At 35.1% G+C, this 22,012-nt stretch overlaps 3 protein-coding genes and 1 long non-coding RNA gene across 7 annotated transcripts; 3 read left to right on the top strand and 1 right to left on the bottom strand.

The window, feature by feature from the left end:
* Positions 1-5,755: 5,755 nt before the first annotated feature.
* On the bottom strand, positions 5,756-14,531 carry LOC140183781 (uncharacterized). Of its 3 annotated transcripts, XM_072232879.1 has the most exons (4): positions 14,192-14,531; positions 11,824-12,719; positions 8,702-8,946; positions 5,756-6,052 (listed from the first exon to the last, which is right to left on the bottom strand). In XM_072232879.1, the coding sequence occupies exons 2-4, from the start codon at positions 11,939-11,941 to the stop codon at positions 5,912-5,914; spliced, it is 504 nt and encodes a 167-aa protein (XP_072088980.1). In that variant the 5' UTR covers positions 11,942-12,719; positions 14,192-14,531; the 3' UTR covers positions 5,756-5,911. The 3 variants fall into 3 exon arrangements, 2 of the variants coding, with proteins under 2 accessions (XP_072088980.1, XP_072088979.1); XR_011879834.1 differs by having other exon boundaries at positions 8,702-8,954; positions 11,824-14,531; XM_072232878.1 differs by having other exon boundaries at positions 11,824-14,531.
* LOC140183782 (uncharacterized) lies at positions 7,524-9,089 on the top strand. Of its 2 annotated transcripts, none has more exons than XR_011879835.1 (2): positions 7,524-8,053; positions 8,462-9,089. It is a non-coding gene; the product is annotated as an uncharacterized lncRNA (long non-coding RNA). The 2 variants fall into 2 exon arrangements; XR_011879836.1 differs by having other exon boundaries at positions 8,445-9,089.
* Positions 14,532-15,442: 911 nt separating the features above from the next.
* On the top strand, positions 15,443-16,015 carry LOC140183476 (uncharacterized). Its single transcript, XM_072231919.1, has one exon. It carries the CDS (start codon positions 15,443-15,445, stop codon positions 16,013-16,015), a length of 573 nt encoding a protein of 190 aa, XP_072088020.1.
* A 382-nt stretch (positions 16,016-16,397) lies between these two features.
* Positions 16,398-17,123, top strand: LOC140183475 (uncharacterized). Its single transcript, XM_072231918.1, has one exon. The coding sequence runs from the start codon at positions 16,398-16,400 to the stop codon at positions 17,121-17,123; it is 726 nt and encodes a 241-aa protein (XP_072088019.1).
* Positions 17,124-22,012: the final 4,889 nt, after the last annotated feature.

The following is a 22,012-nucleotide window of genomic DNA, read 5'->3' as shown; positions in this document are numbered from 1 at the left end:
CACCAAATACCATCACGTGTCAGCGTGTCCAGTCTTATTCTTAATATGTGCTTTTAAAATAAATTTAGATATAGTATATATTATTATTTATTAAAACAAAAAATATTTTAAATACTTGATATCATTAAAATAAGACATTAAAAATAATTAAAAATTTTAATTTATATTTTAATATCAATAAAATATCAAAATATCATTAGGATTTATCTAAAAAATACTTTATATTTTATATGTATGCGTGTCCCCGTGTCATGTAAGATTTTAAAATTCATGTGTCGACGTGTCCCGTATTTTATCGTGTCCCGTGTCCGTGTCAATGTATGTGCATCATAGTTACTGAGTTTTCTGAGGGATAGAAAAGGGTGGCACAAGATAAACTTGAGGGCAGTTTCGAAAATTACCAAAAAATCACGCTTCCTAATGCATGTCTTTTCATGTGTCCCATCTACGCTTCCTCTGTCAAATTTCTGATTCCCACCAGTTACTCAGTTAGGGTGGAAAAAATTTGGACCTTGGCACCAAATTATTTGCTTATGGAAAAGGTGGGCTTATAATTCTGCGAGGTCTAATTATAGGAGTAATACATAGGGGTTTGCCACAGTTGAATATAACCACAACTATAGTTGGGTTTATGTTTGGTCTTTTTAATCTTTGATTATATTTTTGCAATGTCTATAGTTATATCAAATTAAAAAAATTTACTAAGAGTATGTGACATTGAAATTTATAAAATACAGTCTCTTTAAAAATATTTAAATTTACTATAATACAATTTTAAACATATTATGAGTACTGTTTTGCCAAGATTTTTTATACCAATTAAAGCCATGTTGAAAAAAAAACATCATTATACCTTTAAAAACAAAACATAATAATCCTTATAAAATTTTTTTATTCTTATACCAGTAACTCAAGTGAATATAGATAAATACTTTGTTACGAAGACTGGTTTAATTAAGGAAATAATAGTTTGAAGACTAATTCAATTTGGTTATTAAAATTTGTCGAGAACTAAAGCATTCAACTAAATTTTTTTTGAATCAGCTTTGGAGTATTATTCATTAATTTAACTATAAGAAGACGGGGTTTGTCGGGACAAGTTCAATTAATTATACTCTGTAACATAAATAAAAAATATTATATTTGTTAAAAATTCAGTGAATAACTCGTAAATTAATCTTAAACTTATAAATCTCGTTTATTAAAAATACTGTACATTCACATCAATTTGATCTTTTGGATTTAATTCATCATAATTACTGAACAAAGAAAAAAGCACGAACAATTATACAATAATTACAATAAAGAAGCCTTGTGAAATTGATATCTTTCTTAAAATATTGATTTGTTTTTTTTTCTACTATCTTTATATAATAGATAATAGAGTTTAAAATTTAGTACATTCAATTCTAAACAGATAAATTTATTCATATTTGATGGTGTGAATGTTTATCTAAGATAATACTGTATAGCCTAACCTTACATGTGAATGGAACCTTATGGTCGTATTTTCATCCTTTTAGTATGTAAGAGAAGTGGCTCTATAGTATGGAATGACAACTTCTTTTATAAACTTATGATAGGACATGACTATAGATTTGTTTTATGAATTTTATTAGTCATGTGTATATAAAATAGTTGTGATATTAAGAGTTCAAATATTGTTCGTCCGTGTTTAATTTATATTCGTAAAATTTTCAATTTAATTTGATGTTTTTTATTTTTTTTTTGTGTTCCAACTCAAATTCAATATTTTGATTTTTCTTCTTTCTCAATTAGTGGCAGGCAATTGTAAAGTGAAATAAAATACTTGCTCTAGTAGAATATAACATTTTAATAACGTGACTTGCCCTAATAAATTGGTACTATGATAATTACCTTCAGCTTGGTTGTTTAAATCTTTTATAGCAATGAAGGAAATTAAAAATCGTCACTACAATATATGTTCCATTCGTATCATATGTATACTATATTTTTCAATATTTTAAACATAATACCGCTGAAACAAACTATATATCATAAACTACGTAATACAACACAAGGAGAGATCAAAGACACGGCAAGGATAAGACAAGTATTTAAGATTTTCTAAACAACAATAAAAAAATCTTACATGATAAGATATAGGATTAATTCTGATTACTAATAAGCTACCGTTAAATAAAAATAATGGTCCAATGAGAATAAACGTTATTTTATAATAGAGAAAATTTATTCTCCTTTTTTGAGAGATACTAGAATAACACTCCCCTCTCCCCTATTTGTAAAATGTACGTTCCCTCTCTTATAACTTTCAAAAAACTTCCTCTTTAATCATTGTTAAATATTTTGTATTAACTAATATTAACTTTATCTATTTTTCAAGAAAAAATTATTCTTTTATAAGATTACTCTTTAGTAAAAGAAATATTTTTTGTCATTAAATTTTGCTTCCTAAAATATCCTTTAATAAATTATTTTTTATGAAATTGTATTTTGACAAAAATATGTTAAAAAAATTTTGATAATTAAATTATTTTTGTCTAAGATACCGTTTAAGATTTTTTTAATTATTAAATTGTAATTTTATCAAAATTTTTGTTAACAATTATTTTATATTTTACAATTAATTTTTTCTTATCAATATATATTATTTTAACGTTAAACAAAAAATAATATTACCATTGTTAATATGCATAACAAGTATTATATATAGTCAAATCAAAAAATTTTTTTCACAAAGATTATTTTATCTGATGTTAACATAATATATATTGATATCGAAAAATAAATTTAAAAATATATAAATATAATTGTTAACAAAAAAATTGGTAAAAAGACAATTTAATAATTAAATTTTTTTTGAAGGGTATCTTAGAAAAAACTAATTTAATTCCTTAAACTTTTTTGATAATATTTTGATAAAAATACAATTTAATTAATAAAAAAAATTATTCAAGGGTATGGCAGGAAGCAAAATTTAATTAAAAAAATTAAAATTTTTGCTAGAGGCTATTTTTGTAAAAAATAATTTACTTTTTCTTGAAAAATAGTTAAAGTTAATATTAGTTAATACAAAAAAATTTTAAAATGACTTATAGAGGAGGTTTTTTGAAAGTTAAAATAGAGAAAAATATACATTTTTTTTATGAAGGAGATGATAATGTCATTTTAGTATCTTTTAAGGAAGAAAAGTGGAATTGTCTCATCATAATATTTTATAAAAAACTGCAAAGGCTTTATTTCAAAGGATAACTACCACTCCCTAAAATTTAATATAAAATGAACATAAAAATGAGTTGTTATCATGCATAAATTCACTTCTTTGTCTTACACTAAGGGAGAAATAATGAAATTAACGTCAACACAACCTACTTGTCACTTTTTATTGTGGTCCCCATTTTACCTCCCATGCACAACCATATATAGGAATGCACTCTCATGGTCATAGTCTTGCCTTTTCAATTCAAAATTTAAGCTTCTCCGAATATGTACACCGTGCACGGTTTTCTCAACCATACAAGATTAACACCTCGTCTAAGGCATCCACAAGTGATCACGACGGTGCTGTGACTAGACCACAACTGAAAGTGTCTGGTGTACAAGTTCTTTCTTACGTCATGGATCTCATCTTATTTTATGCACTGGAATTGGGTGGCATTAAAAAAATTGTTTCGAAACATGTACGGACTAACGCGGAGACTTGTCAGCCAATGCGTTTACTTCATGTCCGAATAAGGAGTGAGGTCTAAAAGCTCACGCATGTTTAATAAGGTATCGAGAGTCGTCACGATGTGATTTGTTTAGTACATTAAAGGTTACATTCCCTCAATACTTGACAAACTCTATTTAACGATCTCAATCTCAATTTTGGAGCCTCAATTTATTACACATTTAGAAATAATTATTTAATATTTATAAATAATTATTTTATAAATATTTTATATTCGTTTTATTATCTATAATAATAACACAATAAATTTTTTACTATCCTACATAGTTTTACGGCTATAAATTTTATACATTCTAAAATTTAATAACTTTTAAAATTTGTATATTTATTTCTAAATATTGGTATTCTTAATTTTTAAATTATTCTACTAAATTTATAATTTTAAAAATAAAAATACAAAAATTAATCTTTTAAAAATAATAAAAAATAACTTATGTCTATTGACCGTTAGTAAATAATTACTATGTAAATATTCATTTTGGTTTTTGTTGTGACTACATTTTCATCTTGATTTTATCACACATAATAACAATGTATTCATTTTTAAATATACTGAATTTAATTTAAATTTATTTTATATATTTTTTACATTAAATAACTAAATAATCTTTTATTTATTTTTATTTTTTTAAAAATTTACTTATTCATTATTAATTATGAACGTCAAATTATGATTTTTAATACAAAAAATCCTACAAAAAGAAAAAAACACGGCTAAACAAACCTGCTATTGTGCGTTAATCTGCTAGGTAACAAATTTTTTCGCTGAGCTTCTTTAAATTACATTTTTGACATAGTCCTGGGCAGACTAGACAGATCCTAACTGGACTCGGATTCTATGGACAACCACAATCCAAACCCGTAGTCCAATTGCAGAAACTCAAACCATTTTCCTCCTCCTTCAACGGCGATTAACAACCCTTCTTTGACAACCAGACCATCATATCCATGGATGCCTTTGATGACTGCTGCAAAGACAGATTGATTCCAATTACAGCTGCTCTAACTGCCTCCCTCCCCATGGATTCCCTTCCCACGCTGACACTTGACGACCAACTCTGCTCCTTATGCCATGTGGAAGGTGATGACATAACAATATCAAAGTAGCTTCTTCTCAGTGTGCCTTTGCGGTTTGTGATAAGAAGTCTTGATTCGCTGCGCCTGGAAGCTAAGCATATTGGGTTTAGGATCGCTGCTCCTGCTTGCTTTTTTCCTTTTTCTATTTGGACATAACTGCTCCTGCTTGTTGATGATTATTATCTTTCAGAGGTTTTTGCTAGCCTTACCGGCATGGAGGCAACAAAGAAAGAAATTAATGAAGGAGAACGAATGAATGAACGAAACGAGCACATAATCCACCAACGCTAACACTGTAGCCAATCTCCTTCTCCTCACAAAAAAAGAAACAAAATTCTTCCCTTTTCCCCTAACGGATCTTCACTGCATGTAATAGATCTTCGATGCATCAGCTGTGCAGCTCAACAGTTGAGCCATCTTCCTTCCCATTTATGATTCTGCTTCCTTGTAGCCAGGCCATCTTCTCCTTCTGTCGTATGATTCTGCTACGTGTCAACATCTCTCTCTCTCTTTAAAATAACATCTGTACCGTATAATTTTCCTAAATATAAACATTTTTAGAGTAATTTAATTCAAAATCCAACTTTATTACTTGCAAGTCATTATGGATGGTAAAATCTTTAGTCAAAAGTATTAGCATAGATTTGGGTACTCATTAGTTGTAATTTGAAAGTTATGTTATATCTGAGCATGCCTGCCTTCATGATAGGTCATCACAAGACTGCATGATTTCGAAGTTGAGAATGAAAGATTAAAAATAGTTTCGATGTAGTTGCATCTAAGCTTAGTGGTTTCAATAAAGAACTACTGAAAAAACATAGTTAATGAATCAGTATCTCCAAATTGCACAAGAACCCAATGCAATCCACCATTTTTGATCGGTTATGTCTAAAAAACTACTGATGCAAAATTAATTCTAGAGCCCAAACTCATTTTTAAACAATAGAATTCCACAAAACTCTCAAATTTTATAAAGAATACTTAAATTAACACCAATAAGCAAGGTGCGGTGAGACAATGCCACAGGAAGAGAAGTAAAAAAATTTACTTACTTAAACTATTAATTCTACAATGACATCAATTATATATACCAGGTATTAAAAAGTGCTCTTAAAACTTAAGCTAGACCACCTTCAGTACATGGCCAATTTGGACAAGTATAAACACGCAATTTTTCTCTGTTCCCGCCTCTCTCCTCATCTCTAAGTACATGGCCAATTTGGACAAGTATATCATAAGCCCTGTTCTTTGTTTTTTATTAACCTGCAAATATACTCTTCCAAATGTAGCAGCAATAAAGTTGAAATTAAGAAACTATATTAAGGTGAATCTGATGTCCTTGCCAAACAACATTTTCAAGTGCTCCATATTGAAAAATTAAACTCATTGAAGAATGATCACCCACTGTTCATTGACATGATCAATCCAAGAACAGCCACAATATACTAAAAATGGACCGACTAGGTAGTAAAATGAAGAAATAAATACATTAACAGAACAAGATTTTATTCAAAATCAGCGTCAATAACAAAATAAAAACAACGTCGACAACATTTGTAATGATACAGCCTTATGAAGCACCCCTAATTTTTTTAAATTGATAGCACAAGCACATGAAAGTGAGATATAATCAGCAATTTTAACATGCATAAATTAAAAATATAATATATCGATTATAACTCTATGACTTTTTATTGTTGATGACATCATTCAAAAGTCCAGCCCATGTATTGCTGTCAATGGGTCCACTAGAATAAGGCGAGACATGAAAAACTGAGGATATGATGTAATTTTGGTAGTCAAAAGATAAAGGTTGAAGTACGATGTGCCATTTTAAACAGGATGAAATGAAATGGGAAGGACTCCACCATAAGGTCGATAAGGATGGACCACTGGATAATTTATGCATGGGATATTGCGGCAGTCCTGTATTTTGGTTGTGGCAGTACTACTAACAGTCAACTATTATGTTAGACATCTCATTTTTATGCAAGCTAAGTGGGATTGATTATTGCTTGTTTAAAACCAAGTATATGTATTGTCGACATGATATTTTCTTTCTTCTTATTTTAATTGGCCAAACATTATGGATATGACAGTTCAAATTAACTATAATAGTATCTAATTAACTCTTTTTTCTGTCCATACAGAAAGATTTTTTAAATATTTACCACCTACCTCTTTCCAATTTTTAAAAATTAAAAAAAGGTTAAATATTTTCATTTATCTCATTTTTCTTTCCATACTGTCACTTTTGTTTTCTCTTGGTAGTTAGCCAAATTAGTTTAATTCGTTTTAAAGTTAGTTTCAAGTCAAATTAAGACCCATTAAGTTTTAACCTAACATTTTTTAGTTGGTTTATATAGGCTGAGAATTGCTATAGTTATTAGTAATATCTAATCTAATTTTCTTTTCGTGCAATAAGGTTACTGAAACTCTTAGATTAGCTGTGATCCAATGGCAGAACATCATTGACATAGTCGTCCATAATGTTAGGCTCAATCTCACCCATAACATAACATGCTCTTATAGTCTTATGTCTAGAAAGAGTGAGAAAGATACTAGTTATAAAATAATCAATAATCATAGGTCATAATTTTATTTGTATATGTATAATAAAAATAAAATATAAATAACTAATTTTAAAGTTCAAAAAAGACATCTAATAGTCCAATTAAAGTGTTAACTTCATAAAGGTTGACTCCACAAAATACTATGTGCCTATGTTAATGAACATTTACAATGTCAAAAATATTTTTAAAAAAATAAAAGAAATTAAATTAAAAAATTAAAATTGTCCTCTGAAAACGGCAATTTAAACTAAACAAAAAAAATAATTTCTGAATTTTATATGCAAATTGTAAAATTCTCTATTCCAAAATCCATTGCCCCATTTCACATCTGTCATGTTTACTTCAACCTACTCTTCAAAGTTGAATTGTTCTTCTTCATAGATCATAAAGCCTCCCAATTTCACTTCAATAAATTAAAAAAATGAAATAGAATTATGGTTGGTTTGTTTTAATAATTGGATAGGATTAGTTGTGACTTGTGATCTCAGCTCTTAAGTCCCATTTAAATCTTTACTCATTTTTCCGTTCTCTAAAAGTAAGAACTTTGGACTTTACATATTTCCATTCTGTACAGCAATAGCAAAATGGGTACCCCTTCGTTCCATGAATTCAAAAAGCAAGCTTCTTTCTTCCTCAAGGAGAAGATCAAGAGTGCTAGATTAGCTCTCACAGATATCACCCCTGCAGAACTGTAAGTAAAGCTTGCAACTTTCTCCGACCCCATCATAAAAAGTTTATATTTTTTTGTTTCATTCTGTTTCATAATTATATGTCTATAAGCAAAGGTAGGTATTAGAAGTGGTGGTTTATTGTGCTTATGAGATTCATGTAGGTTGTGTGCATGAGAGTGTGATTTTTTCGCATGAGTGGGTGATATTTTAGGTGCTATATGTGTGGTGGGTGGATTTTTTTGGTAGTGTTGATCATGTAATCTTTTTGTTAGTGAATTTTGGCTTATGGGAGATTGATTATCTTTGATGGCTATGCCAAAAGAGATTAATTAATTGATTATAAACCATCTCATGAATTATCCAAAAAATAGGTTATTAGATATTTAGATTTGTGATTTACTGTGTGTATAGTCTTTTACAATTTTCAGGATGATAGAAGACGCAACAACAGGAAATTGAAGAAATCGAAGAGTCATCCAATAAATCTAAGAAGTGACATTGTTGATGATGATGATGATGAAGATCAAATAATTATTCAACAACCCAATAATTACAACACAGCAACAAACATTACAACAACATTTGAACAAAATTTTTAGAAATTAAAAGGAAAAAGAAAAAATCTAGCATTCAGCAACCAGAGCAAAATTAAAAGCAGGGACACTAACCTTTGACGGTGACACGGTGGCAACCGGCGACACGATGGTGAGAGCAGAGACGACAACAAGCAGTGACCCGATGGTGAGCTGCTCCAAGCCACGGATAGAGAAGCCAGCAAGGATGGGGACAATGTGCCGAGCTACCTGGGTTCCGGACATGGGGAAGAGGAAGAAGCAGAAGCGCTGAGAACCTGAGGACGGTGGCGGCAAAGAACCTAGAGATAGGATTTTGCCGTTTTGGTTTGAGACTTTCACTGCTTTGCTTCAGGAGGAGGGCAAATGATTAGGAGAATTGGAGAAGATGAAGAACGATTAATTTTTTTATTTTTTTAATATTTTTTGTTTTGTTGTTTAAATTATTTGAAATTATAAAATTAGGATTAATTGAATTTTAAAATTTGATTAATTTGATAGCATATTTTTGTCTAATCAAATCAAGTAAGGATGTTTAAGACTTTTTATAAAATTAAATAAAAATTTTTTTTATTTTTATTTAATTAAAATGGTGTATTAATAAAAGTGGTGATATAATATATATTTAAAAAAAAATTAAATAGTGATGTGAAAAATAAATTCCACGTGACTTATTATTACTTATCTATATTTTAAACGTATCGGTACGTATGAATTTATTATCGTACTGAAATAAACACCTACTAAAAAATTATCATATACAGAGATATCCTCAATTTTTAAAATATTTACTTTGTAATTTTTCGATTACTATACACATGGACTAGGAAAATAATTTAAAATATCTTATTTTTAGATAAATTTAGATAAATATACATAATTAGCAAGATATAAACATAGAAAATAACTGCAATAATAGTTGGTACGAATAAAATGGCAAAGTAGAAATTCAACACCAAACTTATCCAATATTCTTTATATTTTGATATAAATAAGTCAAAATCATGTTTATTAAATTGAAAAGAAAAAGGTAATTTTTTATTCGAAAAATTACAACAAAAATACCCTCTTAAATATGTTCTATGAAACACTTAAATTTTTAAAATAAAGACTATCAAAAGTTCTATATAACAAGAGGCATTGAATCCTTTATTTTCATATCACCATAGAGCAGTAATAACGTGATAACGTAAACCTTGAGCAATAATTAGGGGTGGAAACAGGTCAGGCCAGGCTTTGCTCTTAATAGGTTTGGCCTGTCATACAGTTGATTGGTCTGAGCCTGGCCTGCAGTCTATTATAGGCTCTTTATAAAGTACTAGGTCTGACCTGCTATTCAGCCTGACCTGACCTGAAGCCTGTTAAAAGGCCTGATAATTTTTTTTATAAAAATAAAAATATTATTTAAAAAAATTATTTTTTAATAAAAATTGTTATATATAATATGTTATATATTTAATATTTATAAAAAATTTTAAATTTCTAACATATTTAAAATATACAAAAATATTTATAATAAAATATAATAAATTTAAAATATCTCATAATTTTATTAATAATAAATAATTATTTATATATTTAATTATATTTTAACAGGCCCAGGCAGGCCTGACAGACAGGCCTATAAGGCTAATTAGTAAGCCTGGGCCTAGCCTATTAATGTATTAAGACTTTTAAAAGAATCTGAACCTGTACCTATTTTATAACAGCCTAGGCTAGGCCAGACCAAATACAGGCCAGGCTGCAGGCCCTTGGCAGGCTGCCTGACCTTTTTCCACCCCTAACAATAATAATAGTGAGATGTTCCTGATAAATGGATTTGATGTTTATCATTCCATACTGGTACCCAAATGTTATATGCAACCGCTAGAAACTAGATCTGGCAAATTCATCATCAATAATAGTATTTTAGTTATCAAACAACAACTTTTGAATACCTCTTAGGAATATGGCATTTTTTAGTAGGTGTAATTTCAAACTGATAATGATCAAATTGAAAAGGTATTAAACTAGGAATATAGTTTTTTTGTCACTAAAAAATTCTTTCAATCTCAGGATCAAATTGAAGAGGTTCTTTGCATAGACAAAAATAATAAGGATATATATTAAATTGGGACTCTCTTCACAGTGTGAAGAGAATTTCCAGGAGAAATAAAACAAAAAACAGTAAATAAACAAAAGTAAAAGGGTCTAATTTAGGTAATTAATTGATTGGTAAGTATAATTAATATCCGGCAATGGCACCAAAAATTTGATGCAAAATTTATAAACCACAAACTACTGGCAAGTGTACCAGATCGTATCAAGTAATACCATGGGAGTGGGTTATCGTTCCCATGAGAATTAACGGATTAAGTAAAAAATGGCCAATTAATTATTCTAGTCAGACAATAAAAAATAAGTGTTTTAATAGTCAATAGCATGAAAATAGAAAATTAAATAAAAGCAAACTAAAATTGGTTAAGAAGATAAGATGATAAAGATAGTTAAGGTGTAAGAGATGTTCACTCTTTAGGAAAATAATCCTTATGTCTATTTATATGAGGTATGCAAAGATCAATCACGGCGAATTATAAATAATATTCAATTCTTTGGTAATTTAATTTCTCTTTAATCTAATTAACCACTAATTTCTTAGTCAATGACTTAAGAAAAAGAGGTGAAGCACAATTCTTATTCAATTTCACGTAAGATTCAAAAGTAGTCCGTAAATTAAATTATATGTCACTTATTCAAGCTAGCCCTAAACAATTGAAACTCACAAAGTGTTGCACACTCTTTGAAACTATTCCTAGTGAAATAAAAAAAATAGTGAGGAAGAGTTTTCAAGCTAATTCAAATATTAATTTTTTCCAAAACAGTATTTAGAATCCAAGACAGAGCTAGAATATTTTTCAACAATTCTAATTCTTTAGGGATGAAGAACAAAAACTCAATCATAAAGTAAATCAAGGCATAAACCTCATATAAAATAAAAACTTAGATTAATAATCCATAAAAAGATTAACAAATCTCCTAACCTTAACCAAGGAGATTAGTGGCTCATGATAAACTTCAAAACAAAACAAGGTATGAAACGACAAAAGGTCTCAAAGTTCTCTCCAAGTGTTTTTAGGACCCTTATATACTTAACCTAAAAAGAACAAAATCTAAACATTAAATTCAAACTTAAATTCCAAAAACAAAACAAATCAAATCTAATATTCTGCAATTTAAACCTTCAGCTCTATATCTTTTGTGGTCCCAAGTTTTGCATTTTGAATGGGCTTGGAGAGTGGCTAAAATGGCTTGTGGAGGTTGGGCTAAGAAGCAAGTGAAACGCTTAACCCATGGCATATAAAATGCCACTCTCTTGCATGTGAAATGCCATGCTTTGCATGTAAAACTCCACGCTTTCCCTTGGCATTTGAAATGCCAAAAAGTTGCGCGTGAAACGCCATTCTTTTCTCTCCTGTGAATGCTTACCCCTTTGACGTATGGAATGCTAATATGTGGCGTGTGAAACGCCACTCTTTTGTGGCCTCCGAGACTCCTTCTTTCTTGGCGTGTGACACGCCCTTGTTGTGGCGTGTAAAATGCCCAAATGGTTCTTTGAAGTGGTCTTCTGAAAAATTATACGTTGGGCTTCGGCATGTAAAACACCATTCAACAAATAAGGTCCTCGGAGTGTGATATTGGCGTGTGAGATGCCAATATGTGGCATTTGAAACGCCCATATAAAAATGCTCAAAACCAATTGTCGAAGGTGTGTAAAGCTTGCACGCCCATTCTCCTTGGCATTCAAAATGCCTACTATTCACGGTGGTTGTGCGTACACATGAAGTATGCGTACACATGACAATGAAAAAATCTTCATTTGTGCGTACGCATGACTACAATTTCCCAGTTTTTGTGCATACACATTTATGTATGCATACGCACACTATTATATATTGTTGGAAAGCTCGCTTTCTAAATCCACTGGAAGCACTTCATTTGGACCTCGGTAGTTCAAGTTATCCTTGTTAGAATGTGAAGAGGTCAGAGTTAACAGTATCCACGAACTCCCTTTACACTTGTCTTTAATTATTGATTCACTTTGCTTATGTTTTGCTTCTCTTTTGCTATCATTCACCTACAATTATCAAGAAATCAAGCACTGAAAGGACAAATAGAATATCATAATAAAGCACATAGTTATCAAGCAAAAGTTACCAATTTCACCTAATAAACCCCAAGAAAAGTACATAAGATTCTCATGCATCACTTATCACCCAAGATAAGTTTAGAATTTAAGGATCTTTCTCTCCATAGTACATCTAAAACATTGATGATATCGTACTTCTCCAACATTAGATCCGTGTGATAAACATTTATTAGGCTAGCCTCATAATTCTAATAAGTGAAAAAACTCTTCTCTCCCTCCCGAGCAAGCCAAAAAAGGTGATTCCTTTTTGTTGACATTATTATGAAATAGATCACCTTAAAATAGTAAAAAGAGTTCATAAAATAGCTCAAACTTCTCCGATTCAGGTAAGGTTAATAAGATAAATAACCTTTTCTTGTCCCTCGATGGTTAAAGCGGTAAGGTTGAAAAGATACATGAATAAATTGGCAAAAAAAAAAAAGAAGATCCAAAAACTTCAAAACCAACTCATAGGTACGGATGATTTCCAATTGTTCATCTACAATCGAGACGGGGAACAAAACCTTGATTTAGTAGTCATTGCTAGAAATTGGTAAATGGCAACAGATCCTTTAACCTTGTAAACATAGATTTATACATCCAAAGTTAATTCAAGATTGTCCTTGGCTTGGTGTTCAGATAGTAAATACACTCATAAAAGTGACTCGGCCTCACCATCTTTGAAAATCACTCCCTCCTTTTGAAGTTTTGTCAAAAATATATCCTTAACCTAAGAAGACGGCCCAGAACACCAAAAGTCACCCAATGATATTTGTTAAGGACGGGACTTAGGAAGATGAACTCCTATAGAGGGGCTACATGGACAAACTTTTTTTTTTATCATCCATTAAAAATCTACAGAAATACCATTGTCAATTATGGCTGGAAATCAAAATGCACAAAAAAATAGACAGGAAAAGCAACACTAAGCCAAAAGAAAAAACCTATACACAATAGAGCACTCTTTCCCATAAAAGTAAGTTAAAACTATGCTCCGAAATCTAAAAGCTATTCAAGAAACAAACATTCAAAAGTATTCAAAATAAAATAAAAAATTGAAAAATATATTTTGTAAAGGAACCAACATAGGCAGTCACCAAAGGAGAAAGTTAGTAATGTTAAGACACACAACAACTTCTCATAATCAATGGGAAAGCACCATTTAATCCATTGTGAATTCTCAAAGGTGAAAAAGGATTAATAAAAAAGAAAAAGGGGCTCAAACACAAATTAAAATTACGATAAATAAATCTAAAAAGGAAATAAAAAGGAGGAAGAGAAACTATTTTAAATTTTTCCTTCTTAACATTTTAAAAATGCAGAGAAAAGAGAATTGCACATCTTTTACACCCTACTAACTGAGGACAAAAAGGAGAAAACTCTTTTTCTGCCTAAAAAAAGGCAAACTCATGATGGCATACCTCTACCCGCTGAGGAAGCAGCATCCATCCATCATTCACTAGTACAAAATTCTACATCAGACAAGGTTTTTAAGGTACGCATCAAAAATGACATAAGAGATAACGAATAGAATGAGTCATTCCAGAAACTTATCTAGAAAATTAAAATCCACAAAAGGAGCCTGCAAAGCTATATGCACAATCTCAAACTCACTAAGTAAATTGTGCACTACATGAACTAGGAAAAATAACTCTCAGGTAAAATATCAAAATTCTAAAAACCTAACTAATCGATTACATGGTGCCCCGTTTTTGGGAGTACTATTCTAGATGGCCTCTCATGACTCACTAGCATATGACTTTAGCATAATAAATGCCAGGGATCTCAGTAAAATCCTTAAAAGATTTTTCTTGATTACTCCATATCTTACCTAACTATCAGAAAAAAAAATGATTAGATAGAATAAACGAATATGCCACCTCCCACCTCTAGAAAAAAATAATATAAATAAATAAGAATGGTTGGCCCATTAAACAACCTCTTTTGTAAAAGAGGTCGGACAATCGCTGCAAAAAGTCCAAGCAGGTCTAGAATAAAAGGACCACCGCCTACTAGAAGGTGGTTAGCCAAAGATATGATCCCACTCACGAAAAATAAGATAAGATAACAAACTTATCTCAAAGGAAAGATCATTAAACACTACTATAAATACGCTGGAGCACCCAAGTATAATAGATACTCCAATTCTACAAAAAATCTACCTAAAATCCGTACTAACTTAAGCATCGGATTTTTTTGCAGGTGCCCTCCCCCCTCCGGTGAACAAAGACTAGCATCTCCTCCCACTCCGACAAATCGGGCACAGTAGTCTTAACCAAGCCAAAGGATCTCGTCCAAGATCGACTTCCTGTTTTAGGTAACCCTCAGAACATTGGCACCATTGCCGGGGACCTAGAAGTCACCCCATTGTCATGGCAGACAACCCTCCTCACAACGACCATGCCTCCGAATTAGAAGATGGCACATCGACAAAAAACACGGATGTCACCCCACCATCACCAAGGGAGGCAAACCACTCTAAGAAGGATAAACAAACCCAAAATACAGAGATCCTAGATGCCATCCGTGAGCAGCAAGATCGCCTTAAACAACTCGAACAAGAAGCAGAACGCCAACGAGAAGCTGAACGGGATCTGCGAAGAGAAACAAGACGGCGCAGAGAGCTGGCAGAAAAACTCTAAAATCTCGAAGTCGACCTCAAGGCTAAAACTATGCAATCCGATCGCGAAGCTAGCTTCCACAGGGAACAAGACCCGTTCACGAATGAAATCATGAAAGCTAAAGTCCCAAAAGACTTCAAAGCTCTCGACATGACCCCATATGATGAAACATCTGACCCAAGCCATCACATCAGTAACCTCAGGTGTCGGATGTACCTCATGGATGCCTCGAACGCAACTCGCTATAAGGCCTTCCCGACTACTCTCACCAAAACAGTTATAAAATGGTTCGACAGTCTACCCCCAAGATCAATCACAAGCTTCGATAACCTCGCCAAAAAATTTCTAGCTAGGTTCTCCATACAAAAGGACAAAGCCAAACATGCTCCAAACCTGGTAGGGATCAGGCAAGGAGATCAGGAAAGCCTCCGCAGCTACATGGAAAGATTCAATAAAGCATGCCTCAACATACAGAACCTCCCCATAGAAGTGGCCATCATGGGACTCATCAACGATCTATGTGAGGGGCCCTTCAGCCACTCCATATCTAAGAAACAACCCACATCCCTGAACGAAGTGCAAAAATGGGCTGAGAAATACATCAACATGGAGAAAAACTCCTGATTTTGAGAAACCTCTAAAGCCGGATTCCCCTACCCATCTTGGGACAAAGATAAAGAGTCAAGAAAAAAGGAGGACCAACCCACAGAGAAGCCCAGGAAATACCATAACTACACCCCTCTTTGGGTATCTTTAGTGGACGTCTATCGGGAAATATGCAACACAGAAAAGATCCCACCTTCCCGCCCAATAAACAAAAAAGGAGAGAAAGTCGGACCGAGTACTACGAATACCATAGAATCTACGGGCACCCCACTAACGAGTGCTATGACTTGAAGAATGTCATAGAAAAACTGGCCCGAGAAGGAAGACTAGATCGATTCCTAGCCAACAGAACGGACGAGCTAAAAAAGAGAAGAAGGAATGAAGAGGGCGGACGAGCTGAATGTCCCCCTCACACCCCGGAAAGGCGCGTTCATATGATCAACGGAGGATTCGCAGGAGGAAAAATCTCCAAATCGTCCGCAAAAGACACCTTAAAGAAATATACCATGTTGGCGAAGGGGATAGGTCACCCGACCTCCCTACTATTTCTTTCACCAAAGAAGATGCCGCGGGCATCATCCTTGGGCATGTTGACCCCGTGGTCATTACCATCATACTGGCTAACGCCAACCTCTACCGAACACTGGTTGACCAGCGAAGCTCCGCAGACATCATATTCAAATCCTCCTTCGACAAGCTCAGACTACAAGAGAAGGACCTAAGAGCATATCCCAACAGCTTATTCGGGCTAGGAGACGCTCCGATCCAACCCCTTGGATACATCCCATTGCACACGACCTTCAGAAAGGGGACCCGGTCTAGAACATTGAGCATAAACTACATCGTGGTTGATGTGAACTCTACGTACAACGCCTTTATAGGCTGGACAACCTTAAATCAGCTCGCCGTAGTAGTCTCCACTCCCCACCTCTGCATGATGTTCCCAACCTCAGAAGGCATAGCCACAATCAAAGGAGACCAAAAACTCGTGCGACGCTGTTATAACAAAAGCCTGAACCTAAAGGGTGACCCCAGAGGAAAAGAAGCCAATGCCATTGAACTCGGGGGAGCCCGGGCTCGTGACAAACTTCGTCCTCAACCGGAAGGCAAAACTGAGGAGGTCTAAATCGGAGACACCCGAGATAAAACAACAAACTTAGGTGCGAACCTAAAAGAAGACTTAAAGGAGCTACTAATAAAGTTCCTAAGGGATAATTCCGACCTCTTCACATGGAAAGCTGCGGATATGCCCGGCATAGATCCCGGATTAATATGCCACAAACTGGCAGTGTACCCCAGATTCGACAGTGCAGTAAAAGCACAGAAAGCTCGGCCCGGAGAGATCACAAGTCGTAGAGGAATAGGCACAGGCCTTACTAGAGGCAAGGTTCATAAGGGAGGTCAAGTACCTATTGTGGCTTGCTAACGTTATCCTGGTCAAAAAAGCCAAATAGAAAGTGGCAGATGTGTGTAGACTACAGCGATCTCAACAAAGCTTACCCAAAAGACCCCTATCCTCTCCCGAATATTGACACCCTGGTCGACGCCTCATCAGAATACAAGTACCTCTCCTTCATGGATGCCTACTCAGGGTACAACCAGATCCTAATGCATCAACCCGATCAAGAGAAGACCTCGTTTCTAACCCAGAAGGCAAACTACTGCTATATAGTAATGCCGTTCGGACTTAAGAACGCGGGGGCTACATATCAGAGGTTGATGAACAAAGTACTCACCGATCACATCGAAAAGCTGATTGAAGTCTACGTAGACGACATGCTAGTGAAAACCCAAAAAGAAGAAACACTGCTGCCTGACCTCGCCAAAGTATTTGGCACCATAAGAAAGCATGGGATAAGACTAAACCCCACAAAATGTACCTTTGTGGTAGAAGCTGGCAAATTCCTTGGGTTTATGCTTACCCAGAGAGGCATTGAGGCAAACCCAAACAAGTGCCAAGCCATACTTAATATGAAAAGCCCGACCTACGTGAAAGAGGTGCAACAGCTAAATGGAAGACTAGCGGCCCTGTCCAGGTTCCTAGCCGGGTCGACACTGAGATATTTTCCTTTCTATGCAACACTAAGGAAAGGAAAGAAGTTCGAATGGACCCCAGAATGCGAAAAAGCAGTCCAAAACTTCAAAACATTCCTGGGACAACCACCCATCCTGACCCAACCTCGACAGAGAGAAGAGCTAATACTATATATCACCGTTGGAAGTCGGACGATAGCATCAGTGCTCGTTCGAGAAGATGACAACGGACAACAACCCATCTACTTCATCACCAAGGCTTTACAAGGGGTCAAACTAAACTACCAAAAAATAGAAAAGTTCGCTTATTCCTTCATACTTATCTCCCGATGACTTCGACCATATTCTCAAGCCCACACCATCAGAATACGAACCAACCAACCCATGAAAGGCATCTTGCATAAATCTGACTTGGCTGGAAGAATCCTACAATGGGCAGTCGAGCTGTTCGAATTCGACCTTAAGTACGAAGTTCGCACGGCCATCAAGTCCCAGTACCTGGCCAACTTTGTCATAGAGTACACTAACATCCCAGGAACCCCATTGAATGGAACCTCTATGTTGACAGCTCATCAAACAAGGGACCCAACTTGAACTCTCCTTAAGATTCGAGTTCCCCGCATCAAATAATCCAACCGAGTACGAAGCCCTACTAGCCGGTTTGAAGCTGGCTAAAGAGGTCAGAGCCAAAAAGCTTACCATTTTCAGCAACTCACAAGTAATCACCTCACAAATAGAGGGTAGCTACCAGGCAAAGAATCCCAGCATGAAAAAATACCTTGACAAAGCCAAAGAACAGCTCGGGAACTTCATAGACTATGAGACCCGACATATACCTTGGGAGCAAAACGCCCAAGCTGATGCACTTTTAAAACTAGCCAGCACCAAACCAGGGGGCAATAATAGGAGCCTCATCCAAGAAACCCTACAATACCCATCGACCTCAAGGGAAGAGAAGGTCCTAAACATATCAGACCAGGACCAAGGGTGGATGAATCCCATAATCAACTACCTCAAGTCCAAAACACTCCCCACAGATAAGAAAGATGCAAAAAGGCTTAACGAGAGGCACAATATTACACCATAGTGCACGACGTCCTGTATAGGAGAGGAATCTCAACACCCCTCCTAAAATGTGTTCCGACTTCAGCCACAAAGGAAGTCCTAGAAGAAGTCCACAGCGGCAAGTGCAACAATCACCTTGGGGCGCGAGCTTTGATCTTTCCAAAAAAGTACTCCGAGCCGGCTTCTACTGGCTGACCTTACAAAAGGAACCAATCGAGTTCGTCAAAACATGCCCTCCATGCCAAAGGCACGCCAATTTCCACGCCGCCCTGCCTGAAGAACTCATCTGTGTCACCTCACCTTGGCTATTCGCAAAGTGGGGGCTAGACCTCCTCAGACCATTCCCCCAAGGATCAGGGCAAGTCAAATTCCTCATTGTAAGAATAGACTACTTCACAAAGTGGATTGAGGCTAAGCCATTGGCCGCCGCCACCGCCCAGAGAAGTCGGAAGTTCCTGTATAGAAGCATTGTCACAAGGTTTGGAGTTTCCCACTCCATCACCGCGGACAATGAAACACAGTTCACCGACACGGACTTCAGAAACCTGGTCGCTGACCTAAAAATCAAGCACCAGTTCATCTCAGTGGAACACACGCAAGCCAATGGACAGGCGAAAGCCGCAAACAAAGTCATATTGGTCGGCTTAAAACTTCGATTACAAGACACAAAAGGAGCCTGGGCTAAAGAGCTCCCCCAAGTCCTATGGACATACCGAACGACGCCACACTCACTACCAGGGAATCGCCTTTCTGACTTGCTTATGGGATGGAGGTAATGATCCCCATAAAAGTAGATGAAAGATCCCCTAAGGCAATCTTCTACAATAAGGATGACAACCCCCAAACACAAAGGGAAGAACTCGACCTACTTCCAGAAGTCCGAGAAAGAGCTCGGATCAGAGAGGAAGCCCTAAAGCGCCGAATGGCCTTAAGGTACAACCGAAAGGTAATCCAACAAAGCTTTACTACCAACGACCTCATCCTAATCCGAAATGACATCGGAGCGGGACAGTCAGGAGAAGGAAAGTTGGCAGCTAATTGGAAAGGACCGTACCAGGTTACAAAAGTACTAGGAAAAGGTTACTATAAGGTGGTTGGTACACGAAATTATGAGTTCACACTTTTCTCACAACTCCGCGCAGCTGACCAGCAAGTGCACTGGGTCGTCCAAGTAATACCTTACGTGAGTAAGGGTCAATTCCACGGAGATTGTTGGCTTGAAGCAAGCTATGGTCATCTTGTAAATCTCAGTCAGGCGGATTCAAATGGTTATGAGGTTTTGATAATTAAAAGAGAAATAAAACATAAAATATGATATAGATACTTATACAATTCATTGGTGGGAATTTCAGATAAGCGTATGGAGATGCTTTGTTCCCTCTGAGCCTCTGCATTCCTATTGTCCTCATCCAATCATACGTACTCCCTTCTAATGGTGTTTTTATGGAAAATGAATTTTCCAAACACATAGATCTAACCGGCAAGTGTACCGGGTCGCATCAAGTAGTAATAACTCACAAGAGTGAGGTCGATCCCACAGGGATTGATGGATCAAGCAACTTTAGTGGGTGATTAGTTTAGTCAAGCTAACATTGAGTGAATTGTGTGAAGTGTAGCCAACAGAAAGTAAATGGCAAAAATCTTAAAGATGCAGAAAGTAAATTGGCAAGTAACTTAAAGAGCAAGAAATGTAAATTGCAAGAATCTTAAATGACAAGAAATGTAAATTGCATTAAATGTAAAGGGGAGTGGGTGCTGGAAATTAAAGGAAGCAATAAATCAAGCAACTGAAAATTTAAATTGCAGGAAGAATAAAAGGATTTTGGGAGCTGGGATTCAAGAAATCAAACAAGAAATTGTAAATGGCAATCAAACAGAGAAGTAAAAGATGTAGTAACTTGCAACCGATCTCAAACAGAAAGCAGAATTTCTTGAAGAAGCAAACAGAAATTAAATTCAACTCAATTGGAAAATCAAAATGAAGATCTCAGGAAATCAAAGAGACTAGAAAACAAGTCTAGATCTCAATTCATTCCTTGATCAAAGTAGAAAATAATCAGCAGAAGAGAAGTAAATCAAGCAGCAAGTGAAATGTAATCCAATTCTCAATTATGCAGAAGAACAAAGCAGAGATGTTGCAGATGGAGAATGAAAACAGAATTTCTTTCAATCTCAATCCAAAATTCAAACAGAAAGGAAAATTAAAAGAGAGAGCTATCTACTACTACTACTCCCTAATGGAGCAAGCCCCCCTTCCTAATGGAGCTCTCTATTAGAGCCAACCTCCTAATCGAGCTCCTATTGATGCCTTTATATAGGCTTTACAAAATGAAAAATGAAAATGAAATTAAAACAAATTACAAAAATGAAAATCCTAATTTAATTGATCCATGTGCCTTTGAGTGATGATGTGGGCTTTGCTTGCTTTGGATTTGAGGAGAAATGGGTTTGGTTGGCCTTGATTCAATTTGGAGAGGAATTGAATTTAAATGAAATTTTGGTTGAATTTTGGCCCATGTTGCTCCCAGGAGGCTGCCCTGCCCTTGTGGAGGGCAGAGCAGGAAATGGTGCGTGCGGCCCTCGTTGCGTGTATGCTTGGTGCGTCAAGATGCTGCCCTGCCCTTGGGGAGAGCAGGGCAGTGGTGTCATGGTGTGCCTTCTGTCCGTGTGTGCTTGGTGCTGGCCGTGCCAAGTTGTGTGCGCGCCCAAGCTCCTTGCCTTTACTTCCTTGAAGGTCTTGTGTTCGAACCTTGGTGAAAGCACTTGAGGAGCAATTTTTCCTTGATTTTCCATGAAGAAAGCACGACATTGCCCTGCTCTCCAAGAGGGCAGAGCAGAAAAATGAGCGCTACTTTGCTTTGGAGTGAGGTTCCAGCTTCGAACCTTGGTGGAAGCACATTAGTTTATTTTTGCTTA

The sequence above is a fragment of the Arachis hypogaea genome, chromosome 3, assembly GCF_003086295.3.
Source record: "Arachis hypogaea cultivar Tifrunner chromosome 3, arahy.Tifrunner.gnm2.J5K5, whole genome shotgun sequence".
Classification (NCBI taxonomy): domain Eukaryota; kingdom Viridiplantae; phylum Streptophyta; class Magnoliopsida; order Fabales; family Fabaceae; genus Arachis; species Arachis hypogaea.
This window is presented reverse-complemented; position numbering and strand designations above follow the sequence as displayed.

Bases quoted from the DNA above. Each gene is read 5' to 3' on its own strand.
- LOC140183781 (XM_072232878.1), bottom strand. From the start codon at position 11,941: ATGCCATGGGTTAAGCGTTTCACTTGCTTCTTAGCCCAACCTCCACAA. The intron at 8,947-11,823 runs GTTTAAATTGCA...GAAGCAAAGCAG, and splicing joins CAAAAGATATAGAGCTGAAG to TGAAAGTCTCAAACCAAAAC. The intron at 6,053-8,701 runs GTTAGTGTCCCT...GTATATTTGCAG, and splicing joins CCACCGTGTCACCGTCAAAG to GTTAATAAAAAACAAAGAAC.
- LOC140183475 (XM_072231918.1), top strand. From the start codon at position 16,398: ATGTCCCCCTCACACCCCGGAAAGGCGCGTTCATATGATCAACGGAGG.
- LOC140183476 (XM_072231919.1), top strand. From the start codon at position 15,443: ATGCAATCCGATCGCGAAGCTAGCTTCCACAGGGAACAAGACCCGTTC.